Raw genomic sequence first — 23237 nt, 5'->3', positions numbered from 1 at the left:
AGTTTCTTGTAAGAGTCTTTACTAGGCAAAGACATTAGACACAGTTCTCTTCACAGACGATTCTTCCCCCACACTGAGATTCTGCAAGTCTCCCACCTTATCACGCTTCCCAGCCAGCCGCTGACCTTGACAGTCTGGCGCTCTGTTCTCACAGCTTAACCCTTCTGCTTCAGGTTTCACTCTCTCTGCTAAAAACCCTGTCTGTGAGTCTCACAGCATGCGTCACTGACCAACAGCCCCCACCTGAGACTTACAGACTACAAAACTTCATGTTACAATTATTACATTTCTACAACATTAATTTTTCATTACAATACATATCAGTTTGTTTCCTTACAGCTTCTATTTACGTTTTCAATTCAGTTCATGTTTCTTTATTCCTTTATTCACACAAGTTTCACAGATTCATTTTTGTTCACTTTTATTTGATAATACATTTATATTTCATTCCTCAACACAAAACTTCCACATGAGATCCATTGTTTCTTTATCTATTGGTCCTTCTTTTTCCCATTCTACTGGATATTCATTTGTCTGTTGTGTAACATTAAATGTGAATCTCTGAGGTGGTTGACCTTTCGTTTTTCTCTCTGACCTTCTAACATTATCTATTTCCATTTCTTCTTCACTCTCTATTTTACTTGGACCTGCACCTGCACTGGTACTTGGCATTTCTGTATCTTGCATTGCCATGTCTTCACTTCTCAGTCTTTTTACAGTACGTTTGCCACCGTGTATTAGATCAGTCAATGCAGTTCTTAATGGAATTTGCTGCCCAAAAGGAACATCTGCTGCTTCCTGCTTGCTTGCACTATCTAGGACAACTGTTTGACTGTCTGTCCAAGGTTTATCTATCACCTTTATGCTTCTGCTTAACACTACTTGTTGTTTCTCAGGCAACCAAACTCTATAGTATGAATTCTGAAATCCCAAAACGCGTCCTGCTTGAGCTCTTGTTTTCTGTTTTGCTACATGTACCCAGCATTTTGCCCCAAAACGTTCTATGTGTTTCACCCTGGGCTTTCTTCCAGTCAGTTTCTCATAGGGAGACATGCCTATTGTTCTGTGCATAAGGCGGTTCTGAATATAAACAGTGTACAGAATACATTCACCCCAATAAGTGTTATTCATATCAGCATCTGCTAGCATGGCTCTCATTGAATCCTGCAATGACCGGTTCCTCCTCTCTGCAGTTCCGTTGGAGGATGGGCTGAAGGGAGCAGTGAGACTCTGTATTATTCCCTTCTTTTCCAAATATGTTTTAAATGAATTACTGGTAAATTCCCCACCTTGATCTGATCTGATATTTTTGATAACAACCCCATATTGTGTCTCTGTCCTCTGTATAAATGACTTTAATTTCTCTTCTGCATCACTTTTCTTTTTCAATAAGAACACATGTGTAAATCTGGAGAAATCATCCACAATCACTAAATAAAACCTTGCTCCACCTTTTGAGCACTGGAAAGGTCCAGCCAGGTCCACATGTATGAGCTGATAGGGTTCAGTGGTTGTGCTTTCACAGCTCTTATTTACCGGAGTCACTGTCATTTTTGTTTTATAGCATACCTCACACTCATCCACATGCTCACAATGTGTTAATTTCAAATCTTGACTATGTTTTGGGGTGTTTTGTATCTTTTGGAAATGTGCGTGTGCCAGTTTTCTGTGCCATTCATGGAAACAATTATCATGTTTATTTTTATTAACTCCTATCCAGGCACACATGGGTTTATCAAGATTGCACTCAACCATGAACATTTGGTTCTGTAATTTCCCTTGCATGCATATTTCACCATCTTTTCTCACAAAACATCTATCCCCTTCAAATGTAACTTTACAACCTATTTGAGCCAATTTTCTCACTGATAGAATGTTATATTTTAAACCAGAAACTAATAATACATCTGTCAATATAGTTCCCAAATTACCCAACTTCAGCGTGCCTGTTGCAATCGCGTCTTGAGTCGATCCGTCAGCCAGATAAAGCTTTTCCTGCGTCGGCTTTGAAGTGTAAAATAAACTAGAGTCTGTGATTAGGCAATTAGACGCTCCACTGTCAAGAAGCCACTTAGAGTTAATGGGTTTATTGCCCTCCTTCGTAACAAAGTTCACGCTTGTTCTTTGACTTCCAAAGTCCCTGTTATTCCTCTTCTTTAAACAATGTCTCTGTATATGTCCACGGGACCCACAAAAATAACATATTTTAGTCTCTTCCCTGCTTCTTTGATTTTGTTGTTGTACAGCCACAGTCTCTTTTAACTCTGATTTCTTATTCTCTTGTCTTCTATTCCACTCTTGTTGCAGTTTCTGTTCTACAAAGTCCAAATTCAGATGTCCGTCAGGTTGAGTTTCCAGGCTAGAGACCAGGACATCCCATTTTTGATTAAATGAAGATAACAGGATATAGACCATCTGAATGTCACTATGATGCACTCCTCTATCTTGCAGCTCAGCATTTAATCTACGAAATTCAGCCAGATGCTCTGTCATAGTCACTTCATCTGTAAAACGCATCTGATAAAGTTTCCATGCTAAACACAGCCTGCTCCCTGCAGTTTGCTGCACATGAGCGGCTCTTAGCTTCTCCCACATCTGATTAGCTGTCGGCTCATTACTCACCAGCAACAGTTGAGAATCAGACAGCCCCAGAGTAATAAAAGCCTTCACTTTCTCGTCTTTCTTCAACCACGCTGCTGAAGGAGCTGCCGGAGGGGTTTTTTCCACAACATCATTCAACTCTTCTTTAATCAGAACTGCTCTCATTCTCTATTTCCAGCTGGAGTAGTTTACAGCATTCAGTCTCTCCATCGGCATCCCGGAAGACAGGTTTACAGCCATGTTGCCCACTCTTACTTGCCTCTTACTTGCACTTTGTTTCTCTCTGCAACAATGCCACGCCAACAGCTCTTGAACCCGCTACCGCGTATGATAAGCTGGGCCCATAACCCCTGTTGCGTGTGTGCGTGTATAGATCATACAAGGATGGAATTCAAGAGCGTTTAGAACAGGAATTAAGACAGGCCAGGCAAGTTTCTTGTAAGAGTCTTTACTAGGCAAAGACATTAGACACAGTTCTCTTCACAGACGATTCTTCCCCCACACTGAGATTCTGCAAGTCTCCCACCTTATCACGCTTCCCAGCCAGCCGCTGACCTTGACAGTCTGGCGCTCTGTTCTCACAGCTTAACCCTTCTGCTTCAGGTTTCACTCTCTCTGCTAAAAACCCTGTCTGTGAGTCTCACAGCATGCGTCACTGACCAACAGATAGTAGGCACAACCACATGGGTCAAAGTTTCTTTAGAAGTAGGATATTTAATAAACATGCATAAAAGAATATGTAATTAGCTAGCGATAATTTAAAAGAAAGTTAACTAAAAAGGCTACTATGAAAACAGCTTAGATGAATTAATTTTAGACAGATGTAACAAAGATTTAGCTGTTAAAGGTAGTGTAATGTTCTACAAATTATAAATATCAGCAAATCTGACCTTTTAAAAAAATCATTTGCCTGATAGTTATTAGAATTGAGAACAAAGTCAATTAACTAGTTAGCCAATTATTATATTAAATGTAAATGTAATGCCTTCAAGTTGATTCTGACTTGTGGCGACCCTATGAATAGGGTTTTCATGAGGCTGAGAGGCAGTGACTGGCCCAAGGTCACCCAGTGAGTTTCATGGCCGTGTGGGGATTCAAACCGTGGTCTCCCAGGTCATAGTCCAACACCTTAACCACTGAGCCACACTGGCTCTCTTACCATGGTCAAATACTTCAGGAAGTTAAGCATATAGCCTTGCACCTTGCTTGAATTTTAAGGGAAACCCCTCTGACAGTCCTCCTAAAAACTCAAAATGAGTAAACCCAAGTACACTCCCCTAGTTCTGTTTCCCTCACTGGAGCTAGCTGTCCCACCTCACCTGCCTTCTGCAGCCCCAACCTGGCTACTGACAAAGCATGAGGTGACTGTTCAAAGGAACAATAACCTGAAGGTTTTGAGTATGTGCCAGCGTGTCTGTGGGTGCATGACCAGTACCAGATGGGTTCTAGTACTATTTTACCTTTTGTTTTCCCTGCATTCAGGAGATTCAGGCAGTAGGGTACTCAAAAGAAGAAACTTTTTTTAAAACCCAAGACCGTTCACATGCAAGCATTCATAGCTGGATCATAGGTGTAAATGATACATTGTTTAAATCTTTAGCCTCTCTTTGAACTCTTACCCTTACTTCACCTTAGTCCTTTACTGACAACTCAGAATATCTTTTATCCCTAATCTGTTCCCCTTTCCAACCTCTAGTCCCTTATCCACTTCCACTCCCCAACTACATACCCATGCCCTCTATCTAACCCCAACTGAACTCTGTGACTGCCTAAGCAATACTTTTTTCCCTCCACCATCTCTTCTCAACATTCCAATTATATGATTGGCTAAAGGCAGACAAGAACAGTTTCCAGCACTGTCTTTCACAAACCCTTCAAAAGGGATAATGCTGCCATGTCTTTTCAGTGATGTTCAAAAGATGTTTTTAAGGTATTTTTTATTTTAATATGTTTTAAAGTTTGTTTTTATGATGTTTTAGAGTATTTTTAGTGCTTTTATTTGCCGTCCTGGGCTCCTACTGGGAGGAAGGGCGGGATATAAATAATAATAATAATAAATAATGACACATTTGTCCTAATTTCTAAGGGAATATTTATTTATTCATTCATTCTAAAAGAAATTAGCCTGCTTTTCCACTAAGAAAATGTACAAGGTGGCTTATAAGATCGTTAGTTTTAATAGATGCATATGATCTTTCTGATGCATAACACCAGCCTTCCAAGCTTTCAGATATGTGTGTACACTGATTCAGCAGATGGATCTGTAGGTAGAATTGGGTTTATACCTGCTGATTATTTTGTACCCTGAACAATGAGTTACATGCAGAAGTGTGTGGAAACCCTGTCTACCAGTCTAGCCCCCAAAGATGGTCGGTTGTAATGTCTTGCTTGTGTGTGTGCATGTACTTATTCCAGAAACCCATCATTTCTACAGCTGATATATACATTCAGAGCTGACAGTGGTCGATCTGATTGCCATAACAGAGGGAGAAAGATTTCTTTAGGAGTAGCAGGAACATGCTCTGTTGCTCCATGTGACTAGGTTTGAAGGTCTGGTGCTTAGGATGAGGTCCATATGTGTGGTTGTAATGCAGCTAGCATTAACATTGGTGAGGTTTGGCAGCATCTTGGAGCACTCCTATATTGAGCTGTATGAAAAATCCTTCTTGGTGCTGAGGAGTTTGCCTGCTGCCTTAGTAGTACATATGAATCCTCCTCCTAATAGCCACTTGTATTTTGTATAGCTCTGAACCTCAATATTTGTGGTTGGTATCAGTAGTCTGGAATAATTCTCTTCTAAATATAATTGCAGCAGTGGTTTGTTCTCAGGCCCAAAAAATCTCTCACTGTGGCAACCATCCATCCATCCATACACATGTGGCAAGTTCTAGCCTTCTTCCTGAGCTTGGGGTATGTGCGGTTTTTCTTGCAGTTGGGCTGCACTTCTGAGATACAGCTTCTTGGAAGTGCAGCATAACCTCTTTGAGCTTGGAAGAAAGTTTCAGAGTGAAGGATTGTCTGTAACTTTGTTGTGTCCTACAGAGATCCATGGAAAGTCCCAGAAACTCACTGTGACATCAGACCTGGCCCTGTCTTTCCTCCTTGAGGAAGGGGCAGAGTTTGGTGGCCATAAATGTTTGCAAGATCAGCCAGAATCTCTGGCTCCCTGATGGCAGATGATGATAAAAATTATATATCATATATGAAGAATGAGGCTAATCTTAATTATTTACATGTTTGAACTGAGATTGTTTAATGGGGATGGAAGGGTGGTAATGCGTTGAATATCCTCAACTGGAGTTCACAAATTCTGGTGTGGCAATACCAGGTTTTGGAAACAATAAATTGGAGTAATTTGAATCTAGTACAGAAACCTACACTGAAGATTCTCTTGCAGAGTAAGAATCATGCCTTTTGCATTCTGGAACACTGAGTGTGAGATAATGGCAAGTGCCTCATCTGCTTCTGAATGTAGTGTGTACATGAGGTGTTCCTTTGCGTGAAAGGTTTCCCCAGTTTTCAGGACAGCCTTTCCTGTCACAGCCAGTCCCTGACAGGCCACAGACTGTACTCCAGTGAGTAATGATCCTCACTGGAGTGCTTGGGTGTTGTCCAGCCTCTTCTGAAGCTTCAGATTTTTCTGGAACTGGGCATTTTGGAGTTGGGATGCCAACTTTGTGGATGTGAATATTAACCACAAATCCACAGACATGCTATGGACCACCTGAATGAAGCTCATAGACCACTGTTTGGGAACCCCTGTTTTAGACTAAAATAATTTCTGTGGTGTATGCTGTTGCTGGATCAGGAAAGAGAAACTTCTCTTTTAAAACCTGTATTTTACTTTTTATCTCTTTCAAAGAAGGAGGAGCTTTTCTTCAGTTAAGGTTCACACATCCTGGCTGTTAATAACTTTTTAGAAGAAACTTAAAGAGAAAATGCTGCAATTTTTGCAACCTTTATTTGCTTTCAAACTCTGTGAAGTAAGTGAATTACCTTAATAAAGATGACACTTTTTTATTTTCACTTAATGTAATGTTTCAGTGTATTCAAAATACTCTATTGAGACTATATTGAAGTATATAGCCAGTTAGCAACCTCAAGAACAAGGCAGGCTGTTAAAGCAAGGTATACATTTTAAGTAAAGGCTTTGGATACAATTGACTAAAGGCAGATTTGTTTTAATTCTTATGTAATGTATTTCATTCAAAATATTTTAAAAATGGTGAATCACATTGATTTCTAGGGAAGGAGCAGGTCCTTTGTTAACTTAAAATGATTATAAGGCAGCTTTGCAAATAAGCCCAGGTCAGTTACTAGCCCACAAACATTTTTACTAGCTTATGGCAGAGTGACTGAGAATTCTCGCTCCTGCTGCAGTATGTTCTGGGTGCAACGGAGGGGACTTCCCTCCAGCATCTAAACCACTTGGTTTAGATTTTGAGTGCAGAGAATGGATGTAGTGCTTAGTCCCTCATCTGCCAGCCTGTTTTACTCCCCTGCTTGCAGTTATTTGTAGCCTATGGCTACCAGTCTAATGCTTAAATAAAACGCTGCTGCAGGAGAACTCATTCTTGGAAGAACAAGATTCTTTATTGTTGACAACTTGATGATATAGGAATTCTGAACCTCTAACCAAGAACAACATGTGTTTGTCCTTGATGCACTGGTGGAAATGTTGGATGATATGTAACTAAGTCATACTTGCAGTACCAGTTCAAATCAATGGATTTAAGTAACTTGCCCATTGATTTCAATGGATCTGTCGTAAGTATGACTGACACTGGGTATCTCCCAATATCTGCTTCTTGGTAATTAGGGCTGCAATCCTAAATACACTTACTAGAAGTAGACAGCATTGAGTTTAGTGGGGTTTATTTCTGAGTACACATGCTTAAGATTGTATTGTAACTGTAATTTTAAAAGATCATGTGATAGGCAGAATAATATTGCCTTCTCCCACCCCTCCCATATCCAAATTCCTAGTTTGTGAGCTGAACTTAGCAGCAGCAAACATGACATCTTCCATGCTGTTCACAATGATGAAAGGAGATTCAGACATGATACCGTACACACACAAATGTGCGCACACAGAGATTGTGTTGGACAAATAAAACAGATTAATTTGTGTGGGCTTTGTAAGAAAGATCACGAACCTGGCAGTCAAGAGACTTGTATCTGGCTTGCAGAGCTCTCCTGTTTGGATTTTGCATTCTGCCATGGTATTATCTGTATTGTATGCTTTATTCAATTTAGTTTTAGTTAAATAAAACTATTTTACATGAATTTAGTTTTAGTAGGGGAATGGCAAGGTGCTTGCATGGGGTTTAAGGAAGAACTATGATGTCCCACTGAAGAAACTGTGTGAGCTCTGGTATAGTGTTAGTTGTATGTGTGGCTTCTCTGGGTGGGAAGAATCGGGGAAAATTAAGCATCTGTGCTTAGGTAGCGGTTTGAGAGAAAAAAGAAGATTGCAGATCAGGGTTAGATGAGACTTTATTTTTAGAATGTGGGGGTGTCTCTCTAAATTTCAGTTACTTGCCAGGAATGCTGGGGAAGTGATAGGATGGATATCGTTGTGTAATGTTTTCACAGTGTTCATCTGTGAAGGAACAATAGGCACGTTAGCCAGTGCACAATTAAATATAAAACACTTAGTAAACTTCCTGATGGCTATGCTGCGTGTTTAGTATATACTGTTTTTAGTTAGTTTTTTACATTTTTAAGTTTTAAAGTTGACCTGTATAATAGTCTCCTTCTATGGAGATGTTTACTACACTGTATCTGCAGAACCCAGTAGTTACAATGATTAAACCTATTTGTGCACTCAGATCTATCCATTTATTGTGTTTGATGTTAATTTTAACTAATTAAGTAACTAGGATTTCTGAACTATATAAGATATTTTAAATGGAAGGGGATACCACTGTGATAGCAAGGTATTTATAGAAATAGAATGCAGGAGGGGGAATCAGTGGTCAGTCTGAAAGTAGTAATTATCATAAAGATGACCTGATTAAACATTTGTTGTTTAAGTTGTGAATGCACATACTTAATCAAATATTGGATGTCCATGATAATATTGAATAGTGCATAATCTGAAAAATGAAAGGCACAATACATATAAAAATGATTGTATAATTTAGATGTACTTACTATGGCCTAACTTGATTTAATACTTTATTTAGTTACACAAAGTTGTAGGGAAAGTGAAATCTGGATATTGCTTTTGGATATGATGGCCCCCACTGGGTTAAGATCTGGTGGAGTATGAAGCTGAGTTTTAATATCCGGGAAAGATGCAATGTGTATACATAACAGTTGTGCTCACAGGTTTTTCCTAAATGAGATGTCATTACATAATTGCTTCCATATCTGCCAAGTAGTATGTTATATGGAAATATGGTTTGGGCCAGACACCTTGCAAAAAAGGAAGCTGCTGTTTCTGTAGATGAACTGATTTTTGTGATCACATATATTCATGGCTACAATTGCAAAAATAAATCTCTCCTGAGGATATGGTAACATAGAACAATAGAACAGTAGAAGATATTCCCATTTCACTCTACAAAATAGCAACCAGCTTTTATCTAAACTTGTATATTAAATAGCTGAACAAAATTCTGTTTGTTTAAAATTTGGCAAATCTGCCATGAAAGAGTTCATTTGTATGTAATGATTTGCATTTTGATATAAGTTGTAATAGCGTAAAAACTAGATTTTCTTATGAAAACAGTTACATTAATAAGCAAGTCTGGAAAAATATTTCAAATTCCAGGCATCATAATAAAGGCTTTTGGGCCAACATCAAATTCTTAGGTTCCTGGGTAATCTGGAGGAAAGAGGAGGGGATAAACAAAATATTGATACTTAAGAGTTAAAATATTTTTCTGGTCATAGTTTAAGGAAGGCTATTTCTTTCACTAAATTCTCCCCTGAATAACAAGCTAGCACAATGCCCATAAAATAATTCAGGTTTCCCACCATTTTTTTACATTCAACATGTATTTCTGGATGCTGTAATGAAAATGCTGGCAGAGTTTATTATATACAAACTGAACAATCTGGCCCCTTGTTTTATTTATAAAGGTTCAATGTATCTATGCCTGCCTACTTCATTCTGCAAGGGAGTGTCAGAAAGGCCCCGCATTCGCCGAGCCGTGAGTTATTGCTAACTTTTCAGATGTGTTAATTAATGTGGAACAGCAACTTGTGTCTTTAAAAAGAGAGAGAGGGGGAAAACTGGGGGGAAAATATCCCAGTTCCTCATATCTGTTGCAGTAGCAGGCATGACTTAAAAGACAGATCTAAATTTTCATTAATATAAATTTGTTAAATTTCTAGACTTAGCTCCTGAAAACCTATTGTTGAACTACTCTGAAGATGTTCTAATTTATGAATTACTGAGCTAATTAATTTCTGGAACAAATGTTTAAGTGGAACACAGCCCATCTGAAAAAGTTACATTTTAGTTCTGCATAGGGCAGATAGTTAAAACTGGAATTACATAGCAGAATTATTAAGCCAAGGATTTTGAGTGTAGAACCACTGCATAGATGCAGTTTAGCTGCCCGTTCCAGCCTTATTGGAATAGGATAGTGATTGTATTTGTAGTAGCAAACTTTTCTACCCTCTGAGGTGAATGATGTTGAGATAAAGTTGCAAACATATACTTTTCGTAGAATCTTTCCTCTGCTTCAGTAATTCACCAGTAGGTTTTCATTGTACATAATTATAATGTAAGGGGGAAACTTAAAAAACAAACACTTCAATAACTTGAATTGTATAGCTGCTGCTGCATTCTTTAAACTGAAAATACCTTTTGCGGGGACCTCCTTTTCAAATCTGATATAGTAACTAGTCCATTGTCCCTTTTCTTGAAGGAAAACAAATCAGTAGCCAGGTGTTGCGTTTACCATTTAGACCTAATATTTCCAACCTTGTTCACAGATGTCATTGATTAGACTTGCAATTGGACTTCAATGTGTGGTAAGCAGGCTGATGCTTTTGTGTTTATAGAAGTCTCAGTTTGTCATTAATGCAGATGCAGTGTGCTCAGCTTATGGGGTTTCAGCTCTTAAAATAATACTGTTTGGAGGCATTTTATTTCTTCCAGTGGTCTCGGTTGATAAACAATCTGTTTAAACCTGCCTGAAGTAAAAGCATCAGTGCCATGAATGAAGTCTTGAAGAAATGGCAGCTAGCATTCAGTAGACATTCAAGAAATGTATTGAAATGCTTACAAGGCTGTTCATGCTAATACCACGTGCAGTCCACATGAGCAGGAATAGAAATCTGTGGCTTCTGTACTTACGTTTTTAAGGCAATTCATTTTCACTCAATGTGGTCCTTTTTTAGTTTTCTTGCATTTTAGTGCTGTGTGTGTGGTACATAAAATAGTTACCACATATAATTACTGTGGTTAAAATAGCATCTGAAGAATTGATACTAATAAGTTTTTGTGTGAAATGAAGAACATCCTTTGTACAAAAGTAAAACTACATCAGTTTCAGAAAATTATTTATTGGTCTAATCAGAAATGTGCATTTATGTGTTACAGGGGATACTACCCGTCAACGAATCAAATTCAGTGATGACAGAGTGTGCAAAAGTCACCTTCTCAACTGCTGCCCTCATGATGTCCTCTCTGGAACAGTGCGTATTTTATTTTTTTCTTCACTGAAAAAAATTGCATTAAGTATTAACATTACAGGTTTCAGCAATTTTTGATCCCAGATTGTCTTTTTAAGATTTGTAGGGGTGATCAGACCTGTTCATGGGGTTTCTAGTTATTGATATGCATCCTTACATGGATTATGAGACAGACTTAATTAAGATATTGTATGAATGCAATTCCTATTAATGATTTTTTTCTGTTGAAATGATTGCAATAAAAACTAATAAAAGTGTTGAATATTCAACAAAAACAAGTTATATAAAATGGGAGGGGGGATAACATCACTTCTCCCCCTCTATCAGAATTGGTCTCACGATAGTAAAACATTGTGATCTGACCCCTCCTCTGGAAAATTAATTGGTTCAGTGGACATAATTTATTTGCTTTATTACAGAATCTTTGCTCTCTTATTCTGCTATACTGGATTGTTTGTGCAGTTATTTTCCCATGTTAAGTCTCTACTGTTTTCCTAAAATACGTGTTCTGTTTCTTTCCAGTTTCTGTTCACGTTTCCAAAGATCTTTTCCCTATCAGTAAGATCTGAATGCACTTTATTTCTGCATATATGCTGATTTCTATGTAATATTATCAGTTAGTAGTATCAACATTTTGAATGAATCAAAGCAGCTTTTGATTCTAAACACTCTTAGGCATTCAGAAGTTTATCCTGATTTTTTTGTGCTTATACTCATTTGATCTTTCACTAAATGAAAAAAATTGACATGAGTGTCTAAATTGGCAGTGGCTGACAGTGTATTCTAAAGGCCTGCTTGATTTGCTAGACAATTATCTAGGGGGCAGAATTGTGAATTGCCATACAAGCTGAATGCTTTTCAGATTGTTACGTCCTGTTTGCTTGTTTCAACATCATATTTTTCCTGTGGTCCTTCCCCATTTTCCTCCTACTTATGGTGTAATCGTTTCTGTCTAACTAGTATTAAGGCAAGGATATAATATTGCACATAATGTCAATTTGGAATCTACAGATTTTTTCCAAATTGATATTTGGAAGCAGTCAAAAATGTATGGTTGTCCCAATCCTACCCCTACCCCGGCTAGGAAAAAGGGCAGGCTCTATATCTGACATAATGCTGAATTTTAAAGGCCCAAAGTGCCTTAAAAGCATAGTATGACATCAGGAACAAACCCCCATCGCAGGCACAATTCATAAAGTAGATGGGGGCTTATCTCTGCAGTCTTACTGTGCTTTTGATGTACTTGAAGTGCCTGTCTGTAGCATGACTACAGGAGCAATCTCATTTCAAACTTGGGGGAGGGGCTTCCTGAAGAGCTGGGAGGATGTGTCCTTTAGTGGGTGAATTTGTAGACCCACCCACCTTGTATTAATCATCTTATCTATACTAATCAACCTTGTAATGTTGGCCTTGAATCTAGAGAAGTACAAGTTTACTTTTGCTCATGTACAGTACTTCTGATTTTTCTTCTTGTAGTGGCAGCCTCCACACATCCTGGAAAACCCCTCAAGAGCAGCTCCTCATGTGGCACAAAGGTGGCATTAAAGCTGTCAGGTGGTAAACATGACTCTTCTCTGTCCCCCATGCATGCACAAAGTACTTTGAGCCTATAGATCTTTGTGCCCATGGATTATATGGATCCAAGCCTGAATATTTAAATTTTCAAAAGTTAGTTTGAACCAAGCATATACAGGAGTGTCAAAACTTACCAAATACCTGTTAGTCTGAATTGAAACAAAATTGAAATATTGTAAGTCACAGCTGAGCAGAATCAAACTACATAATGCAGTATTTTGTCTCCCAGTTAAAGATCCCAAAAACACCTAAAGGAAAGCCATGACAGTTACACCTGTTCTTAAATTTGTAGTGTAGGCTTAGCCCCCAAATTCTTATTAGGAATTTCAGATCTATTTTATGTAAAAGAGTATAAAGTACTGTCTGTGTCTGCAAAACTAAATTGTAGTAGAATTCATTGCATTAGTAAAAAAAATTCCAAGGAAGAAAATTGTGGCTTGTAAGGGCTATATTGGTAGCTGAACTTTTAATACTGGAAAAATAGGAGCAACTCTAAATAAAGATACTGGATGATGGACAACATACTCAGAATAGACTCGTTGAAAGCAATATAAATCCATTTATTTCAGTGGGTCTACTCTTGAGTATTACTTAGTTGGATGTTGTTCGCTGAATGAGCATAGGCTTGATATAGTAAAGTGTGAATGTATGTTTTACCTATCACTTGTGTTATATATGTTGTATCTGTGATTAATGTGTGATCAGATACGGACACAGATTTTGATCATATGTGATTTTAAGGGTCAATTTTATTAGTTACCTAATACTGAGGATATATTGTATATTTTTGTGATTACATTTTAACAGTGTTAAAGGGTATGATTACACTTAGCTGTCATCATTTTAAGTATATTTCATAAAGTATTGCAGTAACTCAGGATGCATTGAAGGAAAATTCTGTAGGGAATATGCATTGTGTCTTGCTATTGTTTTTTCAGAATAAGGTAACGAGTAGGTTTTGTTGATCAAGCTTTTTGTTTAATGAGCTCTTATTGAATATCATAAATATTAAATATACCATTTTTGTTCTTAACAATTTATACCAGTAAATGTTTTATGCTTTCCCAAAACAATTAGTACCCAATCCTGCCATCTTCAAGTTTGTGTATATTGGGTAAACCCAATGACTTCCAATTATTTGTATAGTGTCTTTAGCAACTACTTCACTCTGCATTTGGTACAACATGGCCTAGATTGGGGTGGGGAACTTGTAGCCCTCTAAATGTTTCTGGATTGCAAATCCCCATCATCCTTGATCATTGGTCTTGCTGGCTGGGACTGATGGTACAACAATATCTGGAGGGCTACATGTTCCCTGCTCCTAGCTTAGATGTCAGTGTGCCATAAGGCACCAATCCAATTCATCTTCCTATGGATAGTTGCATTTATTATTATTTAGTTAGTGAAGCCTATATTGTAATGAAGCCTGCTGGGAGCCTATATTAAAAGGTAAACTAGATTCACTTGTGTTTAGTTCTAAACTCTGTTAATGATATACAATATTCTTTCTGAATACTTAGAAATCTGTTTTGCCTTAGATCAGTGCAGTAACTGATATGTGTTACCTGTGCTGTCCTGGAAGTCATTGGTGGAAAGGCAGAGAACAAATCTTTAAAACTTGGTAGGGAAGCCTGTTATTGGTGTATTCAATAAGGGCAATGGCAAAGAAAGATCTACAGTGTTGTCTTATTACTTCTCATAGCTAATTGGTTGTAAGATTTTTTTTAATCAAACATAAGTAGGCACTTACTTGTTCATCTGTCACTCACCATAGCAGGAAAACAGCACATCTCTCAGGTGCCTAGATTAGAGCTGGAACTTGCTTTGGTCTGCACCATCTCCCTTCCCATGGAATAGTGCAATCTGTATTCTTTGACTGAAAATTTGTAAGCAGGGCAGAACATCACAAGTTTGAATTGCTAAGGTAGGGAAGAAAAAATAGCAACAGTCTGGGGAGGAAACAGAGAATATACTGCAGGCAGTACAGCTACAGCTGGGGCAGCAAAGGGGAAAGAAACACAGGCATTTGCTGGGAATGTGTGTGTAATGAAAAAAGGAGTTGGGCAGCTTAAGTTAAAATCCTATACTTCAGGAATAGCAAACCTATGGCTTCAGCTAGCATGTCCAGTGGGAATTGTAGTCCAACAACATCTGGAGGACCACAGGTTAGCTACACTTGCTATACATGCATACCTCGGAGTAAGTCTCATTGAATTCAGTGGGGTTTATTTCTCAGACTGGTATAGGATTGTGTTATTAGTTGCCAAAGAAGACTCTTGCTTTGAAAATGAGGAGGGAAAAGCAGTGCCCAGTGAATAGATGTCTCTGAGTTACCTAGCATAGCCCCACCTCTCCTGGCCTCTTTAATTTTTTGGGCCTGAGGGCTGCATTCCCCTTCCAAGCGACCTTCCAGGGATCATATGCCAGTGGTGGGTGAGTCAAGAGGCAAAAGTGAGCAGAGCAACAAATGTACATTTCACCTTTGTACAGTCGGCTAGTTTCTATACACATTTGCATGCTCATTTCTATCCTCCATCCAGGCAAGCAAGAAGGAAACATTCCAGCCAGGCAAAAACACTCGAGGGTGCAAAATAGGGCCAGTAAGGCAGGTGTCCTAGGGAGAGAGTGGGTGGCTGGGAGGCTTGAGGTTCCCCATCACAACTGTATTTGAGTGTAAGGAGATTATGTTGTGTCCCCAGCCATTTGTATAGGCAAGTAAATACTATGATCCAAATAACCCTCTGAGGTGCATTTACTGGCCTGGTTTGCATTTCATGTTTGTTTTTGTCTTTTTGAGAGAAACCACAAGCCCAAGTTTGTGTAACAACAAACCTATGGCTTGTGTTCTTCCAGGCTTGGCAGCCGCAGAAGTAAAAGAGGAGCAAAGCATTTGTGGGTTTAGCAGTGTGCCAGCATGCTGCTTGTTCATGTTAAACCATAGTTGATTTTAACTGTGGTTCAATGTGATGTGTGAACTAGGCCACTGTAAGATGATGGTATATTGTGTTTTGACTATTTCTTGAGGCTGTGTACAAGTGTCACTCTCATGATTTCGGGTACATTTTGTACAGCGTAGTTTGTGGTCATAGTCATTTGTGGAGCACTGCACAGGTTTGACTGTTTCCAGGAATTCTGAGGCTTAAACACAGGAATGCGTTTCCAGGAATTCTGAGGCTTAAACTTTGCATCCTGATCCCACTGATATCCATGCGCCGGTAGCCTCCAGGCTGGATTACTGCAATGTGCTCTATCTGAGTGTGCCCTTGAAGTTGGGCCAGAAGCTACAGTTGGTGCAAAATGCAACAGTTCAACTCCTCACTGGGGCAGGGTATCATCAACATATTACTCTGCAGTTGAGAGAATTGCACTGGCTGCCCCTAGCTACCAGGCTCAAGTTGTTGTTTTTGCTGTATAAAACCCTATATATGTTGGGGTCACCCCTTCTATATCTAGATTGTATCACCTCTTCTCTACCTAGTCGATCACTGTGCTCTGCAAGTGAGGGCCTCCTGCAGATACTATCTTATCAGGAGGTCCGTTCCGCACAGTATAGGAGTTGGGCCTTTAGTGTTGTGGCACCTACCCTTTGAAATTCCTTCCCTTTAAATATTAGACAGCCACCATCTCTATTGTCTTTTTGGCACCTGTTGAAGACCTTCCTCTTTCAACAAGCCTTTTAAGTAGAGATCTTTCCCAGCGTGCATCTGTATTGGAATTGTTTTTAAGATATTTTATTATTTGTTTGTTGCTCTGGGTTCCTTTGGGAGGAAGGCAGAATATAAATTAAATAAAATGGTGGTGAGACTTGTGAACTGAAAGTGAATAGATGTCTCTGAGTTACCTAGCATAGCCCCACCTCTCCTGGCCTCTTTAATTTTTTATTCTCCCCCTCCCCCCCATTTTGCGTTGGTAGGGACATGCTGCCAATTGCTTTAAATTGCTGCTGGTTTTCGTTTTTGCAATTGGATTGTTTTATTTGTATTTTTAAAATTGCTTTGCAGCTTTAATTATCTTTTGTAAGCCACCTAGGAAGGGCTTTGCTCTGAAAGCTGGCATATAGAAGTACTTTAAATAGGTAAGTACATAATAAATAAATGCTAATGTCCTTATTTTTTTAAAAAAAATAACCTTTCATATTACTGGCAAATGCAGCTTAACTATCTTAGTGATGTTGGTTAGGCATAAAAGGCAGTTAGAGGAGTATAAATTAAAGAACAAATGCTATTAGTAATGATGAAAAAATGTAGCTTCACTGTCTCACTTTTTGTAAAAGAAATACAATGCGCTTTTGTGTGTGTGTGCATGTCTGTGTATACTGGGAAGGGGAACCTTTGTTCAGCCCAAGAGCTGTATTTCTTCATGAAGAAGTTTCCAAGGGCCATATGCTAGCGGTGGGTAGAACCAAAAGTAATAGTGGTCAGAACAATGGATGTAACTTTTATCTTTGTGCAGTGGGCTATATTCCAACCACACAAGTGAAAGGTTTATATATACATACACCCACACCCCTTTTCATCCTCCATCCAAGCAAGCAAGAGGCATTATCGCAGTTCAAGGACACACTCCAGCAGAGAATGCTCTGGAGGAGGGTGCAGAGCAGGGCCCGTGAGGGGAATGGCCTGGGGAGAGCCCTGGAGGGCCACATTCCCCTTCCCCCAACTTGGTTCCCCACACCTAGTGTGCACACACCTTTTGTTTCCTAACTTGTGTCTTGCCACAATAAGGATACTAAACAAAGATAGGAGGGGAAACTTAATTAGGATTTTCAGTTTTAAAGGTATTACAAGTGCTGTCAGGACTGCAGAGCTATATAGTTGAAATTCAACAAATATTTTTTCTGCTCTGGTTTGAGAGTATGATTATACTGTGGTTTGTTGACACTTCAACTCAGATGGAATTTGATCACTTAACTAATTATTTTAAATATTGTATTGTTTTTAAAATGTAAATAAACATGGCTTGCTTCACAGTATTGGAATAGAATATGATTTAGACCCACTACTTATTCAGTGTAAAATTCTGCTTTTCTATTTTCAGAGGATGGACCTTGGAGAATGTTTGAAGGTGCACGACTTGGCATTAAGAGCAGATTATGAAATCGCATCCAAAGAACAAGACTTTTTCTTTGAGCTTGATGTATGTTTTGTCTTGGAACTATCCCTACCTAATAAAAGCTAGAGAAGGGAGACTGGGGAAGGACTCACACAAGCGTGTGGTGGAGTTGTGTCTTTAAAAACCTTAATTCTACCAAGGATTCTGATAACTAAGTGCCAGCTTCTTAGGAGTTGTTTGTTTGGAACATGCCTTGTTGTGCAATATTTACAGTTCCATATCCTCTTCATGTAGTTCATAACATTTGACAATTGCAATAATGGGAGAGTTATCATTATCCCCCAGGCCCAAAATGCAAATCATTTCTCTCAATATAGAATTTACCTTTGTAGAGATAATGTTCTGGCGGTTATGCCTTCTTTACCTTTGGCGTATGTTAAGAATACATAACACTTTTTCTCAAGGAGGTTACTTTCATTGAAGGCACGGTAGGTGGACTGGCTTAGGAAGTGGAACCCAGAAGGATTCTGTTGTATTTTTCCTGACAAGCTACTACCAATAACTCCACTTCCTGCAGTACCAATAGGTGTATGGTGAATAGTGTCCTCTTCAGAAGTGGAAGAGGAAGTATTATTCTTGTAACATTCACACAGTAAGGAGCTTTACTTTCTCACTTTCAACAATTCCTTGTCAGTTTAAATACAGTACAGGCATAGATGTGGTTCAGTCCTCACATAAGATTGTACCATCTAATTAGTTCAGTGATTGAAATGGCTTTCAGTGTAATCTGTAAAGGATTGTTAAAGAAGCAGTGTTAACAATTTAGTGTACTTGTTACTTTGAAAGCAAACATGCATGTAAATATGGCTGAGGTGTATTTGCTTTTTGGTCTCCCAGAAAGCCTAGAGGGTGAGTTATGCAAAAATAAGTTTTTAGATTTTGAATGAAACACGTACAGAAAAGAACAAAAAAAACCCCTAAATATCTTTTAAGATTAAACCCACAGTGAATTAATGCTTGTCTTATGAAGAAATGCTTATATCTGGCAGTGAGTCTTTTGATTGATGCCTTAGGACTTTTTTTTAAATGACTTAGGCAATGGATCATCTACAGTCATTCATTGCTGATTGTGATCGAAGAACTGAAGTGGCAAAGAAAAGACTGGCTGAAACCCAAGAGGAAATCAGTGCTGAAGTTGCAGCCAAAGTAAGCATTTAATATTCTCACTCTATAGGGCACTCCATAGAGAATTCTTCTAGCTTGATTCATTAAACCATTATTTTTTCAGCATCTCTTTAATGTGGAAACGGTGTTATAGTAATTGTCCCACTCATCTCCTTAAATCATCTTAGCAACCCTCTGAGGCAGGGGTTGCCAGCCCATTGCCCACAGGTGCCAGTGCACCAGCAAAGGTCTCCAGTGATACCCCCAGCAGGTAGCCCAGAATCTGAGCTTTCATATATATTCTTTAAAAAAGTAAGGCTCTAGCCCTCCTAGAAAGAAAGTTATGGGGCAAAATGTGCAGGTAACCTTCTAAGCAGTATATGTGAAATGAACCAGCCTGGCTGCTTCTGCCTCTCAGTGTTACTAGCCAATGAGTGAAATTAAAGCTGTGATTGATAACTGAATTGTTTGGACACCACGCAGTAGGAATCCCTGGAGTCTTATAAAGAGCTGCTGTTCTGTTCTCCCCTTCAGTGTACTTTTGCTTTTTCTGACTCATTTTGTTGTCTTTGGAATCTATATTTTGCCTGTCCTTTTTCCCTAGCAACAAGGATGCGGCTTCCTTTTACTGGGTTTGCCTGATGTCAGATAGTGCCTACAAGTTATTTTTTGCAAATGCTACTACACAAAAAATGTGGGCAAATGTTAAAGAATCCCCTCCCCCAAAAGGAAATGTGAACAGTTTGCAAAGAGGCTTTTGCAGGAGCTTAAAGATACGGGACTCATGAAGAATTCACTATAGTTAACTTACAGTAGAATGATATACATGTCTACTCAGAAGTAAGTCTCTTTGTGTTTAATGGTGCTTACGTCCCGGTAAGTGGTTACAGGATGGCAGCCTAGGCTTTGGTTTAGAGTTGGCATTGAGGAAAAGCAGGGTTCTTCCTTAAACAGCTGTATGGCAGGCAGAAATTCAAGAGGTCAAGCCTTTTCTACTATGGAAATACAATTATGGGAAAAGCTTCAACATGACTACATTCTATTTTGTGTTATGTCATGCTCCTATGGCAGCCATTTTGTTATGCCATTTCCCATTATAGCTGTTTTGTGGTTGGTGCCCCCAACACCCTCTCAAAATTTGAAATGTACCCTTTGGTACAAAAAGCTTGGCAACCCCTACTCTGAGGTTATTAGAACTCTCAGTTTGTTGGTGTCATACAACAGCTGAGAGGATGCACAGGACCATTCATGACAACATGGATTTCAACCTAGGCTTCTCTGATTTGGGTCCTATTCTCCTGGCAGTTCTGATTTTAGCAATTTCTTTTTTTCATATGGGTAGCATGCTTTCTTGAACCAAAAATGAATGCATAGATTTTGGAAGAAAGAGCAGTGAGCTCAAAATGCAAGAGCAGACTTTGAGAAAGTATTTTCCTGCTTGTGAGAACTACAAATTGAAGGGCTCTTCTCTTGATTGAAAAAGTTCTGAGTTAGAGGAGCAGGAGGATATTTTATTATTTGTGCAGATAATGTGAGAATACCCACCCCTATGCCAGAGTCATCTTAATTACTGAGGTGTTATATGTATCTAATTTTGGTATAAAGAAGGAACATTTGGTGATTTTGGCATTGGGAAGGAACGAAGGAAGTTGCCTTATGCCAAGTCAGACAATCGTGGTCCATCTAGCTTAGTGTTGTCTACACTGACTGCTGTAACTCTCAAGGGCTTCAGACCAGGGTCTCTCCCAGCCATACCTAGCAGGGCTGTGGAGTCGGTACGTCAAACCTTCGACTCCGACTCCTCTATTTTTCTACTGTCCCACTCAGACTCCTTCATAAATGGCAAGTGTATATTATTTATTTATTTATTTATTTGATTTATTATTTGATTTATATCCCGCCCTTCCTCCCAACAGGAGCCCAGGGCAGCGAACAGAAACACTAAAAACACTTTAAGACATCATAAAAAGACCTTAAAATACATTAAAACAAAAAAAAATAAATTATTAATTTTATTTTGAAGTCGGAATCAGTACATTTCTACCAACTCCGACTCCACCCAAAATTGCTTCCGACTCCACAACTCCCAACTCCACATCCCTGATACCTAGAGATGTTGGGGATTCAACTTGGGACCTTCTGCATGCAAAGCAGGTGTTCTACCACTGAGCCATACTCCTTCCCTATTTTATACTGATGTAACAGTGTTAAAAAATGGGTAAATACCATAGACTAATCAATTATAGTGAAAATAATGCATAGTGAAGTCTTGGACTATCTGTCTTCAATTTTTAGGTGTAATTATACTTTTTGTCTCTTAAGGATCATGCATTTTTGTTTACAGATACCATAACTGGACTTTCCTAATCTGTGGTTTTAAGACATCATATATAGGAATGTTGAACCTATTCATTCAGTGTCTATCTTTAAGTAACCAAAACAGTACCACCCAGGTTCAGGGTGGCAGTGAACTGCAATGGTTGCAACATACCAAAAATCTTGCGATTTAGGGGCAGTGGAACACCCCTCCTCCCAAATTAAAAAAAACCCCTGCTTGGTGAGGACTGAGGATACTCAATGGCTGTGGAATGCTGATTGACTGTTGGGGACAAGGGAAATGGAAAACCAGGATGTGGTGGTGGCTGGGCTATCCTAGAAGAGGACATAGTTGGCTGGCCAGCTGGAATCCTGAAGCATTCTACACTGCAACAATTTGTTGCAGCTTCCACTTGTTACTTTATTTTGCAATGGTGTTTGCATATTTCTGGATTGTGGTAATTATAAGACTTGCCTTTTCCCCCCTCTAAAGGCTGAACGAGTCCATGAATTGAATGAGGAAATTGGTAAGCTGCTTGCCAAAGTGGAACAACTTGGAGCTGATGGGAATGTGGAAGAATCTCAGAAAGTAATGGATGAAGTGGAGAAAGCAAGAGCAAAGAAGCGAGAAGCAGAGGTAATCTGAATTTGCATTCTTTAGCAGTTCAATTTGGTATTTGAAGGCAAGGTTAAAACTGTGGTCCCAAGCTTAGTAGTCTTCCAATCCATATCCTTTATGAACAGGTTAATTCACAGTGTTAGCACATAGAGAGAGAGAGATCTTAAATTAATTCAGTTATATCCATTGTCCCCAAAAGTCAAATAAATATACATAAGAAAAGAGTTGGGGTTTTTGTTTTATTTCTAGCTCATTGCATCTCTTAGCATGCATTAAGGAGTTTCTTCCCATTTCTGATGCTAGGATCCTCCCTCTCCAACTACCACCCAATTTCCCTTCTATCCTTTATTTCCAATCTCCTGGGCCATGCTGCTTATTCCCACTGCCACTACTTTCTCTCCTCCTCTATTTTAGATGGCAATCTCCTTGTGGTAGGAGCCTTTCATACCTATTCTTTGCAAAGCACCATGTACATAGATCATGCTATATAATATTTTTTAATAATAATAATGCTGGCTTCTAAGCTAAGTTTCTGAACTTGGTTATGGCTTATGTTTAGAAACAAACTTAATCCTATCAATAGTATCAGTACATCATTTTTTTGTCTCTTTAATTAATTTATCTGAAAATGCTTATTATCAGAATCTATATATGTAGTTTTTCTCTTCCCCTCACTCCATGCTGATTCCAGCACTCTTTTTAACCAGCTTTAAAATCAACACTGATTTATTTGGTCTGCTGTTTTCTCATTCAGATATTATGCCCACTCTGCAGCTCTCCTTTGCACCTCCCTTCCCCACATCAAGGGGCATCACATGGGGAAAAGATAATCAACTAGTTATTCCTAAAATAATCCTGGCAAACTAAACACTCCCTCTAATATTGAACCCAGTGTCCCTGTGCTGACAGGATTGGGGCTAAACTGCTGAAAAACAGGGAGGTTTACAAAAAAAAATTAAGTAGTTAAGAACAGTTAAGGGGGCACCCCCCCAAAAAAATCCAGTGTTATTTGTAGTGGTCTTCAGCAACAATGTTGGGTGTTAGTTGGGTGTGTGTGAAAAAACCATGGTGGGGAGTGAATTGACCTGCTTGAGTCCCTCACAGCTTGTGATACACCAGACTGGAACCCTGAGCAGAAACACTCTGTTGAGGATATATTGCCATGTTTTGTTGGCGGTCTTGCCTGTTAGAAAGAATTGCTATTGTAGCCTCTTCAATTTTGCTTCAGTTTTATCTAAGAAGTGTGTGGCAGCAGAGT

At 38.9% G+C, this 23237-nt stretch overlaps 1 protein-coding gene across 5 annotated transcripts in view; it reads left to right on the top strand.

Annotated features, from left to right (window-relative positions):
* LOC133390547 (putative RNA-binding protein Luc7-like 2) overlaps positions 1–23237 on the top strand; it is a 59907-nt gene that overhangs the window by 17139 nt on the left and 19531 nt on the right. For 2 of the 5 annotated variants that reach the window (XM_061639353.1, XM_061639351.1), the window contains exons 2-6: positions 9691–9761; positions 11162–11256; positions 17866–17964; positions 18976–19086; positions 21854–21997. In XM_061639353.1, the coding sequence (XP_061495337.1) occupies positions 9704–9761; positions 11162–11256; positions 17866–17964; positions 18976–19086; positions 21854–21997 (507 nt within the window). In that variant the 5' untranslated portion in view covers positions 9691–9703. Of the gene's footprint in view, positions 1–9690; positions 9762–10551; positions 10591–11161; positions 11257–17865; positions 17965–18975; positions 19087–21853; positions 21998–23237 lie in introns of those variants that run through there. The other 3 variants (XM_061639352.1, XM_061639354.1, XM_061639350.1) reach the window with 3 other exon arrangements.

Source organism: Rhineura floridana, chromosome 8, assembly GCF_030035675.1.
Source record: "Rhineura floridana isolate rRhiFlo1 chromosome 8, rRhiFlo1.hap2, whole genome shotgun sequence".
Taxonomy (NCBI): Eukaryota; Metazoa; Chordata; class Lepidosauria; order Squamata; family Rhineuridae; genus Rhineura; species Rhineura floridana.
This window is presented reverse-complemented; position numbering and strand designations above follow the sequence as displayed.